This window comes from Coregonus clupeaformis, chromosome 26 (genome assembly GCF_020615455.1).
Source record: "Coregonus clupeaformis isolate EN_2021a chromosome 26, ASM2061545v1, whole genome shotgun sequence".
Classification (NCBI taxonomy): domain Eukaryota; kingdom Metazoa; phylum Chordata; class Actinopteri; order Salmoniformes; family Salmonidae; genus Coregonus; species Coregonus clupeaformis.
In genome coordinates, this window is record NC_059217.1 from 42,907,805 (window position 1) to 42,922,076 (window position 14,272).

Genomic DNA, 14,272 nt, shown 5'->3' on the forward strand with positions numbered 1-14,272 from the left:
GTATGAACAGCCCGCTAATGTCAAAAATAAAGAATTATTGGACTTAATCCGATTAGTAATAGAAGTCGCTCTGGAGGGGGGGTGATTATGACAATCATTTATTAATTCATTTATTAAATTCATTAATTTATTTATGAGATGAATCATCAGTGATTCAGCCATGACCCATCAGGAGTGTCCAGGTGTGTGTGGTCCTGTGTTGTTTTAGTTGGTATGAGCAGGGTCCAGAGCCCATATCCACAGAGCTTCTCAGATGAGTGCTGATTTTACAATTGGTTTCGCTTTTTAGCTACTTGCTATTTAATTTCAATTCTTGAATTTGAATTTAATTTAAATTGGCCACACCCCACTGGAAGCAGAATTTGAATTAAAGGAAGTAGAATTTAATTCAATGAAATGTAAATAAAATTGATGGTTTATTTATTCTAGCCACCTTTCCTTGTTTCCTTCCCTTTGTGACCACAAGACGGTAGGACTGGATCGAGTTCCACTTCCACCATAGTACCTATATAGCCTTTATCGATCTGGACAAGTTTTCGCAAACGAGTGGTCACATAAGGAAAAGAGACAAGGAAAAACCAATTAAGTCTAATTGGAACCCAGCCATAAATGAAGTTGCATCCGATTTCCCATCTGTCTCTCTCAGTGGAACTGAATCCAGCCACGTTCCATCACTGAGAAGGACACAGTAGCAGAGGACAACAACAGGAAGGAGCTCACGACTAAAAACCATCTGTAGGAAAAACATGGCCGCCGGGCCACAACCCCCTCACATGGTGTCAACAAGGGAGTCAAATGGGACATCTAGGGTCAATAGGGAATGGGGGAGGGGCGCTACTGCCACACACACACACACAATGTACACACACTGTGTACAGACATACACTACGTACACACACTATGTACACACACACACACACACTAGTACACACACACACTATGTGCACACACACACACACACATTTATAGCCTTGCTGTATGTTGACTCACTTTTTCCTACTCAAGCGAGACTTTAAATAAGCTCTATGTGACGAAGGTGGTGTCCTAAATGGAACCCCATTCCCTATAAAGTGCACTACTTTTGACCAGAGCTTTATGGGTCCTGGTCCAAAGTAGTGCACTCATTGTGAAGGGAATAGGGTTCCATTTGGGACACAGCCCATGCCTAACTAGAGTTTTGTTTACCCTTGTCCCGATTTCATCTTTTTATGGGTACAGTCGAAGGTTTTGTTTTTAGCTGTAATAAATGAAATCACGTGTAAATATTTGCTTTGGGTCTGATGTGTGTACTGTGAAGTCTAAACTCAGGGGCCAGTGGAATGACGTTTTGGCTTCAGGGATGTTTTCTGTAATAAAATGCCCAAATGGAGCTCTTTGAGAAATGTGTTAGTGCTTGCTTCCATAGAAAGGAGAAATGAAGCAGGGTTTTATAAAGATGACCTTGGAACTGCAGGTTTCCCACATTTGGGAAAACATTTTGATGGTACAAAATAGTTCAAATCTTTTGCACCATTAAAATGTCGCTCTTGGGGTGAAACAAAGCCCAAACACTTAGAACAATGACCACATTACTCAGCCCACACACTGCCAAATATGGATGCAAATGATGATGATGATGATGATGATTTTTGGTAATTGCACTCAAATCAAATCAAATTTTATTTGTCACATACACGTGTTTAGCAGATGTTATTTCGGGTGTAGTGAAATGCTTGTCTCCTTTTCACCTCATTTAACACCTGGTTTACTTAACAAAAGGCACATCTCAATAGGTGGTCCAGGTGAGTCATGACATAACACAAGTGGGAGGGGCTGTCCTCTTTTGTTCTCTATTGTTCCTCAAGCAAGGGGGAGGCCGATGACATCACGGATTCCCAGCAGACCAATTCCTTGAATGACCTACTCCTTGAAGTTTGCATTTGTCTAAAAAAATATATAATAATTTGCTCAAAACATATTTTTATACACGTTAGTGTGTGTACTTTACTGTATTTATACTTGGGATATCTTTTTTCAACAGTAAAAGTACAAAAATTGCCTGAGAAACATCTTTAAATACCAAATATATTACAAGTATACATCACCATTCCAGTTACATTTACATTTACATTTTAGTCATTTAGCAGACGCTCTTATCCAGAGCGACTTACAGTTAGCGCATACATTATTTTATCGAACCCACAACCCTGGCATTGCAAACGCCATGCTCTACCAACTGAGCTACATCCCCTGCCGGCCATTCCCTCCCCTACCCTGGACGACGCTGGCCCAATTGTGCGCCGCCCCAGTTAAGTTATCGGGACCTGAAAATTAACACTTTGGTTATATATCACTAGACTATATTATTCTAGTTCTTGCCAGAGCTCCAACTAGTCGTAATCTCTCCTCTTTGTCAAATTGCCTTGACCCAAATACAGTACAGTAGCAATATAGATACTGTTTACTTGTCCCTGGCTGCCTAGCTCTTTTGAAGCAACTGTGTCCGTGTGTGTGTGTGTGTGGAGTGTCCATGAGTCTCTGCGTGTATGTGTGACTGTGAACTACAGTAAGGGGTTGTGTGCACCTGTGTATCTACAGAAGATGTGCTTATATCACTAGGCTATCCGAGGACCGGTTACTCATGTAGTGGGACTGTACTGTTTCTGTGTTATAGGTGAGGCTTATGAGGAGCCTAGGTTAACCTGCTGGTATGGAGAAATGCTTTACACGTGTGCCTGCTCTGCTATGGAGGCCAACACACAGGTACGATATATATGAACCTCTGACTCATGAGGGGATAGTTTAATTTAATTGAATGAGCATTGTGTGTGCTTGTAAAAGAGATTTGACAATTTACTAATTTCTCTCAACCACAAAACACTTTTACTGTCTCACCCTTCTCTCGGACTCTTTCTTTCGCTCTCCCTCATTCTACCCATTCCTTTTTCTCCCTTTCTCTGCCAGTTTGTACACCAGTACTGCTAACACAACAGCTGATCTACATACTGACCCTAACCCTACGACCTCTCTAAGAAATGCTAAGTTCTAAATAATACTGTAAACATAGTGGAAAAAAAGTACTATAAACATCTAACACGAGGTCAAAACCATCTACCACAGTACATAACCTCCCTCCCTCACCCTCCATTTTCCTGCCCCCTCCCTCCCTCAGTGGCACCTGTTGCTGGTCACCATGCACTCGGCCGTAGAGAAGGCGAGCGGCCACCGCTTCAACTCGCTGCTGTGTAACCTGTACAGGAACTGCAAGGACCGCATCGGCTGGCACAGTGACGAGGCTGTGCTGGGCACCCAGCCCACCATCGCCTCCTTCAGCCTGGGAGATATGAGGTTGTTCAGCCTCTGCAAGCAGTCCCTGTAACACTGGAGGAGAGATTGGTTACGATAGTGTAAGGATAAGGTTAAAACAGTGATTCTCAACTGTATCCCAATCCCATTTTGCTCTGTTAGGAGTACCCCAGAAATACCCCCTCAGTAGGCCTATGTTCTAATGGGTCTTGCCAAGGACCCCCTATGGAAATGCAAAGTACTCCCAAGGGTACAACTTGACAGTTGGCCATAGATTACCGTGGTCTACATCTTGACAGTTGGCCATAGATTACCGTGGTCTACAATTTGACAGTCGGCCATAGATGACCGTGGTCTACATCTTGACAGTTGGCCATAGATTACCGTAGTCTACAATTTGACAGTTGGCCATAGATTACCGTGGTCTACAATTTGACAGTTGGCCATAGATTACCGTGGTCTACAATTTGACAGTCGGCCATAGATGACCATGGTCTACATCTTGACAGTTGGCCATAGATCACCGTGGTCTACATCTTGACAGTTGGCCATAGATTACCGTGGTCTACAATTTGACAGTTGGCCATAGATTACCGTGGTCTACATCTTGACAGTTGGCCATATATTACCGTGGTCTACAATTTGACAGTTGGCCATAGATTACCGTAGTCTACAATTTGACAGTTGGCCATAGATTACCGTGGTCTACAATTTGACAGTTGGCCATAGATTACCGTGGTCTACAATTTGACAGTTGGCCATAGATTACCGTGGTCTACAATTTGACAGTTGGCCATAGATTACCGTGGTCTACAATTTGACAGTTGGCCATAGATTACCGTGGTCTACAATTTGACAGTTGGCCATAGATTACCGTGGTCTACAATTTCACAGTTGGCCGTAGATTACCGTGGTCTACATCTTGACAGTTGGCCATAGATTACCGTGGTCTACAATTTCACAGTTGGCCGTAGATTACCGTGGTCTACAATTTGACAGTTTATACAGTGTTTATACAATGTTTATAAATGACTTCATCCTACCTAAGTGGTTCCGCTCATACTTCATGATGTGTGTCTGTCAGGAGGAGGAGGAGGGAGACTACATGTACGTGGAGAGACTGCGGATCCCTTTGACTCATGGCACTCTGCTGATGATGGAAGGAGCCACACAGGATGACTGGCAGGTAAACCCAGCCAATCAAACACAGGGACACGCCCCATCAACACCATATATGTCCAACACAGGATGACTGTCAGTTTGGCCCAGCCAATCAAACAGAGAAACAAGCCCCAACAACACCATATTTGTCCATCTATCAGTATCAATATACAGTGCTGTCACGGTTCAGACAGACGACAAGAGGACCACAATTGCGTCACACCAGAAAGTTTATTAAAACTTAAGGGAAAAGGGAAGTAGGGAGTGAGTGAAGGCTCCAGGGGTTATCCCGTCCAATGTGCTGGGTCTGTGCCCCCCCCCAGTGGCAGCGATGCGTCCGATGACGCCGGTGGTTGGTGGTCCAGAAGTCCTGGGGGGGGAGGAAACACAGACACAACGGGGCGGATGAAACAAGGCAGAAGTACAGTTCAAGGGAAATCCAAATACGTTGTAGCAAGGCAGAAGGCTGGTCAGAGTTACCGGGGTCGAAGAGTAGTCAGGAGTCGTAATGGCAGAAAGCAGGTCTGGTTTTCCTGGGGCAGAAGAGTATCCAAGAATCAGGCAGGTCCGGGGTCACAAAACAAGGGTGAGCCAGAAGCGCGAGCACACAGGTTCCGGGTGTGAGCTTTGCAGACGATCTGACAAAGGAGAGCTGAAAGACAGGACTTTAAATACTGGGAGAGGTTAGTGGGTAATGCAGCGCAGCTGGCAGAGTAATTAGAGCCGAGCAGAGCAGGGACAGGTGGCGCTAGTTAGGCTGAGTAGAGAGAGAGAGATGAGCAGAGTGGAAGATAGTGGAAACACATTAAGGTGGTAACCCGGTGGAGTGAGAGGGCTCATGACAGAACCCCCCAAGGGACGGCCCCAGAAGTCCCAAGAGCAACACCACGCCGGGCGGGAGGAGGGGAGCCGGAGGAGGGCTAGAACTCCTCCGAACGGTCCGAGCGAACGCCCTCATCCTCGGAGGAAGCCGGAGGGCCGTGGTCGGGAGATGGGACAGGTCCCGAGACAGGATCAGGCACAGGACAGGAAGCCGAGCGGGCAGGACGGTTAGGGATCCCTCTGGGGCGGCCCCTACGGATTGCAGGTTGATCAGGATGCCGTTGGTGGAAGGCGGTGATGAGAGTCCTATCCACAATCCGACTAGCTGGCACCCAGGTCCTTTCCTCAGGTCCATAGCCCTCCCAGTCAATGAGGTACTGGAGACCCCTACCCCTCCGTCTGGACCGAAGCAGGCGGCGGACGGTGTAAACCAGACCACCATCGACGAGCTGTGGAGGAGGAGGACAAGGCGCAGCAGGGACCAGCGGACTCTCATGAATGGGCTTAATCTTAGACACATGGAAAGTGGGGTGCACCCTCATGGAATTAGGCAGTTGGAGCCGGACAGCAGTTGGGCTAATCACTCTTATGATAGGGAATGGGCCAATGAACCGAGGTGCCAACTTCTGCGACTCCACCCTGAGTGGCAGGTTCCTTGACGACAACCACACCCTTTGACCAACATGGTAGGTGGGAGCAGGGATTCTCCGACGGTTGGCCCCGGTAGTGTAGCTGGCAACGGATCTGAGAAGTGTGGCTCGGGCCTGTGACCAGGTGCGGCGACATCGACGGGCAAACGCAAGTGCAGATGGGCAAGTAACCTCCCCTTCCTGACTGGCAAATAGAGGAGGCTGGTATCCATAAACACATTGGAAAGGGGACATACCGATGGCAGAGCAGGTCAGAGAATTGTGTGCGTACTCCACCCATGTCAATTGCTGCGACCAGGAGTGGGGGTTGCGTGAAGTCATGCATCGCAGTGCCTTCTCGAGCTCCTGATTTGCCCGCTCTGACTGCCCATTGGATTGGGGATGGAATCCGGAAGTCAGACTGACTGTGGCTCCCAGCAGGTGACAGAACTCCTTCCAAAAAGCGGAGGAGAATTGTGGACCACGGTCAGAAACTACATCCTTTGGCAGTCCGTGGATCCGGAAGACGTGTTCCAGGACCACCTGGGCGGTCTCCTTGGCGGTTGGGAGCTTGGGGAGGGGAATGAAGTGTGCCATCTTGCTGAATCGGTCAACTATGGTGAGAATGACGGTCTTGCCCCTTGAAGGGGGCAGCCCCGTGACAAAGTCAAGGGCGATGTGAGACCAGGGACGTCTGGGCACAGGCAGGGGCTGCAGCAATCCGGCTGGGGGCTGGCAGGACGACTTGTGTTGGTTGCAGATGGGGCAGGCTTGGACGAATTCCCGTACATCCTTTCTCAGAGCGGGCCACCAGAACCTCTGGGCGAGCAGGTTGTAAGTGCGGGTGGAGCCAGGGTGACAAGCTAGGCGGGAGTCATGTCCCCACTGAACGACCTGGGACCTTAGGTTTTCGGGGACAAAAAGGCGGTCAGCTGGGCAAGTGCTGGGACCGGGCTGGTTACGGAGAGCTTCCAGCACCTGTTCCTCAACAGCCCAGGTCAGAGCTGCTACGATGCAGGGACTTGGCAGAATCGACACAGGATCCTTGGAGGGGTTGTCATCCTTCTGGAATTGACGGGAGAGGGCGTCTGGCTTGGTGTTGCGTGATCCAGGCCGGTATGACAGAGTGAAATTAAACCTGGTAAAGAACAGGGCCCAGCGGGACTGCCTGGAGTTCAACCGTTTGGCCGTGCGGATGTACTCCAAGTTCTTATGATCGGTCCAAACGAGAAATGGAATGGTGGACCCCTCCAGCCAGTGACGCCACTCCTCCAAGGCAAGCTTCACAGCCAGCAGCTCTCGGTTCCCTATGTCGTAATTGCACTCAGAGGGGGACAACCGACGTGAGAAAAAGGCACAGGGATGGAGCTTCCTATCCTCCGCAGCCCACTGAGAAATCACAGCACCAACTCCCACATCCGAGGCGTCCACCTCCACAATGAATTGCCGGTCCACGTCAGGCATCTGGAGGATGGGAGCGGAGGTGAACCTTACCTTGAGGGTACTGAAGGCCTTGTCGGCTGCTGGGGTCCAGGTGAAGGGTTGCTTGGTGCTGGTTAGAGCAGTGAGAGGGGCAGCAACGGTACTGTAGTTCCGGATAAACTTTCTATAGAAGTTAGCAAACCCCAGAAACTGTTGCAGCTTCTTTCTGTTCTCCGGAACTGGCCATGAAGTGACTGCTGATACTTTGGCAGGATCCATTTGGATACTTCCCTCTGCCACTATGTACCCCAGGAAGGCCACTGTCTTGACGTGAAACTCACATTTCTCTGCCTTGGCGTAGAGGGAATTCTCCAGAAGACGATGAAGGACTTGCTGGACATGGCGGGTGTGTTCAGACAGGTTTCTGGAGTAGATTAAGATGTCATCCAGGTAAACGAAGACAAACTTGTTTAACATGTCCCGCAGTACATCATTCACTAGAGCCTGGAACACAGCAGGAGCATTGGTGAGGCCAAAAGGCATAACCAGATACTCGTAGTGGCCTGTTGGTGTATTGAATGCGGTCTTCCATTCATCTCCCTCCCGGATCCGCACTAGGTGGTAAGCGTTTCTGAGATCCAACTTGGTAAAAACAGTGGCTCCCTGGAGCAACTCAAAAGCAGAGGTGAGCAGAGGGAGAGGGTAACGGTTTTTCACTGTGATGTCGTTGAGTCCCCTGTAGTCGATGCAGGGGCGAAGAGATCCGTCCCTCTTCCCCACAAAGAAGAAGCCAGCACCAGCCGGAGATGAAGATGAACGGATCAATCCTGTGGACAGAGAGTCATTGATGTAGTCCTCCATGGACCTTCTTTCAGGAGCAGACAACGAAAAAGACGGCCCCTTGGAGGGGCTGTTCCAGGGAGGAGGTCGATGGCACAGTCGTACGGTCGGTGAGGGGGCAGAGATGTGGCTCTTGCTTTGTTAAACACTTCTCTGAGACCATGGTAGCATTCTGGGACATGGGAGAGGTCAGGAGCGGAGTTAGTAGGTACTGGCCGAGGGGGTAGTGCGGCAGCAAGCAGGCAGGTTCGGTGGCAGTCCTCTCCCCACTCCCTGATCACCCCGGTCACCCAGTCGAGCTGAGGGTTGTGCCGGCGGAGCCATGGGTAACCCAGGATGAGGGGTTGGCCTGGAGAGGGGAGCAGGTGAAACTGGATAGTTTCTTGATGGTTTCCGGACAGACCCATCAAGACCGGGGCCGTGACATGAGTGACCGATCCGAGTAAGTGTCCGTCCAGTGCCCGGGCAGGAATAGGAGGTGTCAAACGGAGGTTCTCCAGTCCCAGTTGGCGTGCCAGCTTGATGTCCATTATGTTGGCTTCGGCGCCAGAATCCACCAGAGCAGCCAGGGTGTGAGTTGAGTCAGAGAGGCGGAGGTGAACTTGCAGCAAGGGTTTGCGGTCGGAGGACTGGATGGTCATTGAGCTCAACCGGACTCCCCCTATGCCCGGTGAGCTTCGGCTTTTAAAGGGCAGGTTACCACACGATGTCCATCACCTCCACAATAGAGGCAGAGGTTTGAGGTGAAGCGGCGCTGGCGCTCTGCAGGAGTGAGAGAGGCTCGCCCAATCTCCATAGGCTCAGACTGATCAAGCTGACTTGGGTGAGTGGCAGTAGCTGACAGGAGCCCAGTCGGATCTCTCCGAATGCCGGTAGTTGGTGGACCTTGGCGCCCCCTCTCACGACGACGGGTCTGTATCCTTCTGTCGATCCGGACAGTCAGTGCGATGGCTTCATCAAGAGTGGAAGGCAGTTCATGGGGAGACCAACTGCGTCCCTGATATAGTCAGCCAAGCTATGGAAGAACGCGTCCACCAACGATGGTGTGTTCCAAGAACTTCGTCTTGCCAGGGTTCGGAAGTCGATGGAATGGTCTGCGACTGTACGTCTGCCTTGTCGAATACTGAACAGTTCACGAGACGCCTCTGCGGTTGGTGAATCCAGGTCAAACACCTTCAGCATCTCCTCAGCAAACAGGTCGAAGGTTGCACATGCGGGGGTTTGACGTTCGAACTCTGCTGTTCCCCAGAGTCGAGCTCGGCCCGTCAGGTGAGTGATGGCATACCCGACCCTAGCCCCCTCCGTGGCGAAGGTCCTTGGCTGCAAGGAGAACTGAAGTCGGCAGCTAGTCAGGAATGGCCGGACCTGGGTAGAATCGCCGTTGAACCGCTCGGGGTTTCCAATCTTGGGTTCCGGGGCAGCGGCTGCAATGACCGGGGCAGGTAACTCGGAGGCAGGGCTGGTGGGCAGACTGGCTGGGGTAAGGTTGGTGAGGAGTTGGATGATCCTGGCGAGTTGTTGTTGCTGCTGCTGGGACTGCTGCTGGTGCTGCTGGAACTGCTGATGCTGTTGGTGGCCGACCTGAAGCAGAGAGGTGATGTCGCCGCTCATGCGGCCTAGCTCTCTCTCAGTGTGTTCCAGGCGTAGCATGGCGGTGGGTTGCTCAGGTTCTTCGGTTTCCATGTCGGGGGAAGTGTGCGCTGAGTCCATAATGGTCAGATCGTACTGTCACGGTTCAGACAGACGACAAGAGGACCACAATTGCGTCACACCAGAAAGTTTATTAAAACTTAAGGGAAAAGGGAAGTAGGGAGTGAGTGAAGGCTCCAGGGGTTATCCCGTCCAATGTGCTGGGTCTGTGCCCCCCAGTGGCAGCGATGCGTCCGATGACGCCGGTGGTTGGTGGTCCAGAAGTCCTGGGGGGGGAGGAAACACAGACACAACGGGGCGGATGAAACAAGGCAGAAGTACAGTTCAAGGGAAATCCAAATACGTTGTAGCAAGGCAGAAGGCTGGTCAGAGTTACCGGGGGTCGAAGAGTAGTCAGGAGTCGTAATGGCAGAAAGCAGGTCTGGTTTTCCTGGGGCAGAAGAGTATCCAAGAATCAGGCAGGTCCGGGGTCACAAAACAAGGGTGAGCCAGAAGCGCGAGCACACAGGTTCCGGGTGTGAGCTTTGCAGACGATCTGACAAAGGAGAGCTGAAAGACAGGACTTTAAATACTGGGAGAGGTTAGTGGGTAATGCAGCGCAGCTGGCAGAGTAATTAGAGCCGAGCAGAGCAGGGACAGGTGGCGCTAGTTAGGCTGAGTAGAGAGAGAGAGATGAGCAGAGTGGAAGATAGTGGAAACACATTAAGGTGGTAACCCGGTGGAGTGAGAGGGCTCATGACAAGTGCACTCCGAGTTTATAGTGATCATCCGCTTAAAGTCTCGCATGAATGTGATCACTATAATAGGAATTCACTGCCTCAGCGAGACAGCGATTTTGGGCCTGAAAATTACGGATTGAGACAATGCTTTTTCAATGGGAGTCTTTTCCAATGGGAATGTTTTACTTGTGTGACATTGTTGACGGACAACTAATGTATGATTTCATCTGTGTTAATTTATTTCTGTGGCCTCACACTGCCATGATAATTGTCATTGAACATAATACAATTTTTACCTTGTTCTCATTTATGAAGATAAACCAGCATTTCTGTTTATGATCTAATTAAGCCAACAAGGGTAATTTACATTATTCAACATATCTAATTAAGCCGACAAGGGTAACTCACATTATTCAACATATCTAATTAAGCCGACAAGGGTAACTCACATTATTCAACATATCTAATTAAGCCGACAAGGGTAACTCACATTATTCAACATATCTAATTAAGCCGACAAGTGTAACTCACATTATTCAACCTATCTAATTAAGCCGACAAGGGTAATTTACATTATTCAACATATCTAATTAAGCCGACAAGGGTAACTGACATTATTCAACATATCTAATTAAGCCGACAAGGGTAACTGACATTATTCAACATATCTAATTAAGCCGACAAGGGTAGCTGACATTATTCAACATATCTAATTAAGCCGACAAGGGTAACTGACATTATTCAACATATCTAATTAAGTCAACAAGGGTAACTGACATTATTCAACATATCTAATTAAGCCGACAAGGGTAACTGACATTATTCAACATATCTAATTAAGTCAACAAGGGTAACTGACATTATTCAACATATCTAATTAAGCCGACAAGGGTAGCTGACATTATTCAACATATCTAATTAAGCCGACAAGGATAACTGACATTATTCAACATTTCAAACTTTCCCATCGATGTAAAAGTGGCAGAGTTTATTTTAAGGTTGAGAAACACTGATCTAAGTCAATGGAAAATGTTTCACTATTCAAAATCCTACGCTTTATCGACCTTGCCAGGACAAACAAAACCCAGTTAGCAGACTGTTCGTGCTAGCCGTGTGTGTGTGTCTGGTTCTGGAATAAGATCATAATGTCTGTCTCTGTGGTTCTGGACTAAGAACATCATGTCTGTCTCTGTGGTTCTGGACTAAGAACATCATGTCTGTCTCTGTGGTTCTGGACTTTTCTATCAGATAAGGATTTCTTAGGAGAGGGAGTGGGTGGTGGAGGAGGATGAGATGGTGTAGTGATTATGGACACACACACACAGAGACAGACAGACACACAGAGAGAACAGGAGATTGTGTTCCTTGGTGAAAGACAGAACATTCTGAGACTAAAGGAAGAAATCGGTGCGAGAGACTTATGAGTGGAAAATTGGAGTGTGATTTTACAACTGTCACGTGTGTGTATGTGATCATGGTGTGTGTGTGTCAGTAAGCAACTACAGTGCATTCAAAAAGTATTCACACCCCTTGACCTTTTCCACATTTTGTTGTGTTACAGCCTGAATTTAAAAATGGATTAAATTTAGATTTTGTGTCACAAATCTACACACAATACCCCATAATGTCAAAGTGGAATTTTGTTGTAATTTATTTATGTACAAATTTATTAAAAATGAAAAGCTGAAATGTCTTCAGTCAATAAGTATCCAACCCGTTTTGTTATGTTAAGCCTAAATAAGTTCAGGAGTAAAAATGTGCTTATCAAGTCACATGTCTGTAAGGTCCCTCAGTCAGGAAGTTAATTTCAAGCACAGATTCAACCACAAAGACCAGGGAGGTTTTCCATGCCTCGTAAAGAATGGCACCTATTGGTAGATGGGTAAAAATGAAAAAAAGCAGACATTGAATATCCCTTTGAGTATGGTGAAGTTATTAATGACAATGGATGGTGTATTAATACACCCAGTCACTACAAAGATACAGGCGTCCTTCCTAACTCAGATGCCGGAGAGGAAGGACCCCCTCAGAGATTTCACCATGAGGCCAATGGTGACTTTAAAACAATTATAGAGTTTAATGGCTGTGATAGGAGAAAACTGAGGATGGATCAACAACATTGTAGTTACTCCACAATACTAACCTAAATGCCAGAGTGAGAAGGAAGCCTGTACAGAATACAAACATTCCAAAACATGCATCCTGTTTGCAATAAGGCATTAAAGTAATACTGCAAAAAATGTGGCAAAGCAATTCACTTTTTGTCCTGAATACGAAGTGTTATGTTTGGGGGCGAATCCAACTCAACACATTACTGAGTACCACTCCTCATATTTTCAAGCATAGTGGTGGCTGCATCATGTTATGGGTATGCTTGTAATCGTTAAGGACTGGGGAGTTTTTCAGGATAAAAAATAAACGTAATGGCGCTAAGCACAGGCAAAATCCTAGATTAAAACCTGGTTCAGTCTGCTTTCCACCAGACACTGGGAGATTAATTCACCTGTCAGCAGGACAATAACCTAAAACACAAGGCCAAATCTACACTGGAGTTGCTTACCAAGAAGACAGTGAGTGTTCCTGAGTGGCCGAGTTACAGTTTTGACTTGAAAATCTATGGCAAGACCTGAAAATGGTTTGTCTAGCAATGATCAACAACCAATTTGACAGAGTTTGAAGCATTTTGAAAATAATAATGGGCAAATGTTGGACAATCCAGGTGTGGAAAGCTCTTAGAGACTTACCCAGAATGCCTCATAGCTGTAATCGCTGCCAAAGGTGTCACGCCCTGACTCAGGGGACGTTTATTTGTTGAGTCAGGGTGTGTTTATTTCCGTGTTAGGTTCTATGTTTAATTTTCTATGTTGTGTTTCTAGATCGTGTAGATCTATGTTGGCCAGGGTGGTTCCCAATCAGAGGCAGCTGTAGCTCGTTGTCTCTGATTGGGGACCATACTTAGGCAGCCGTTTGGCACCAGTCTGTGTGGGATCTTGTTCCGTATAGGTATGTTATTAGTCTACCTTGGACTTCACGTATCGTTTGTTTGTTGTTTTGTTCGTGTTCAGTACGTAAATAAATATGAACGCTTATCATGCTGCGCCTTGGTCCGTCTCATCCGTAAACGATCGTGACAGAAGATCCCACCAAATGAGGACCAAGCAGCGTGCCCAGGAAGAGAGAATAGCGATGTCTCAGGTGGGCAAATGGTGGTCATGGGAGGAGATATTCGCTGGGAAAGGGCCATGGGCGAAGGTAAATGCCCAGGCAGGAGAGGAGAAATGGCGCCAACCGTGCCGACGACGGACACCCGAGAGGCAACCCCAATAAAAAAAAATTGGGGGGGGCACACGGCGTGGACGACGAGGCAGCAGGAGGCAGCGACAGGGCGAATCTGCAGATTAGGAGAGGAGGCCACCAGGTTACGGGGGCTATTGGTCCAGAGGGAGCAGGAGTTAATTGGTCAGAGGGAGGAGCTACAGGAGGCGATAAGGGAGAAGGAGAGTGTAGAGGCACGGCGAGAGGAGCTGGTTAGGCAGCAGAAGGAGCGGGGGTTTATAAGGGAACCCAGTCCCGCTCCTCGCACCAAGCAAGTGGTGTGTGTCGCCAGTCCGGTCCGGCCCGTTCCTGATCCCCGCACTAAGCCAGTGGTACGTGTTCCCAGTACGGCCCGACCCATTCCTGCTTCCCGCACAAGGCCAGTGGTGTGTGTTCCCAGTACGGTCCGACCCGTTCCTGCTCCTCGCA

General features: G+C 48.3%; 1 protein-coding gene across 1 annotated transcript; it reads left to right on the plus strand.

The window, feature by feature from the left end:
- Positions 1-2,697: 2,697 nt before the first annotated feature.
- LOC121540108 (alpha-ketoglutarate-dependent dioxygenase alkB homolog 3-like) lies at positions 2,698-4,537 on the plus strand. Its single transcript, XM_041848730.1, has 4 exons — positions 2,698-2,742; positions 3,152-3,354; positions 3,503-3,548; positions 4,370-4,537. Exons 1-4 carry the CDS (start codon positions 2,698-2,700, stop codon positions 4,535-4,537), a joined length of 462 nt encoding a protein of 153 aa, XP_041704664.1.
- Positions 4,538-14,272: the final 9,735 nt, after the last annotated feature.

Coding starts and splice junctions, on each gene's coding strand:
- LOC121540108 (XM_041848730.1), top strand. CDS start 2,698: ATGCTTTACACGTGTGCCTGCTCTGCTATGGAGGCCAACACACAG. Junction 2,743..3,151: donor CTATGGAGGCCAACACACAG/GTACGATATATA, acceptor TCCCTCCCTCAG/TGGCACCTGTTGCTGGTCAC. Junction 3,355..3,502: donor AGCCTCTGCAAGCAGTCCCT/GTAACACTGGAG, acceptor GGTCTTGCCAAG/GACCCCCTATGGAAATGCAA.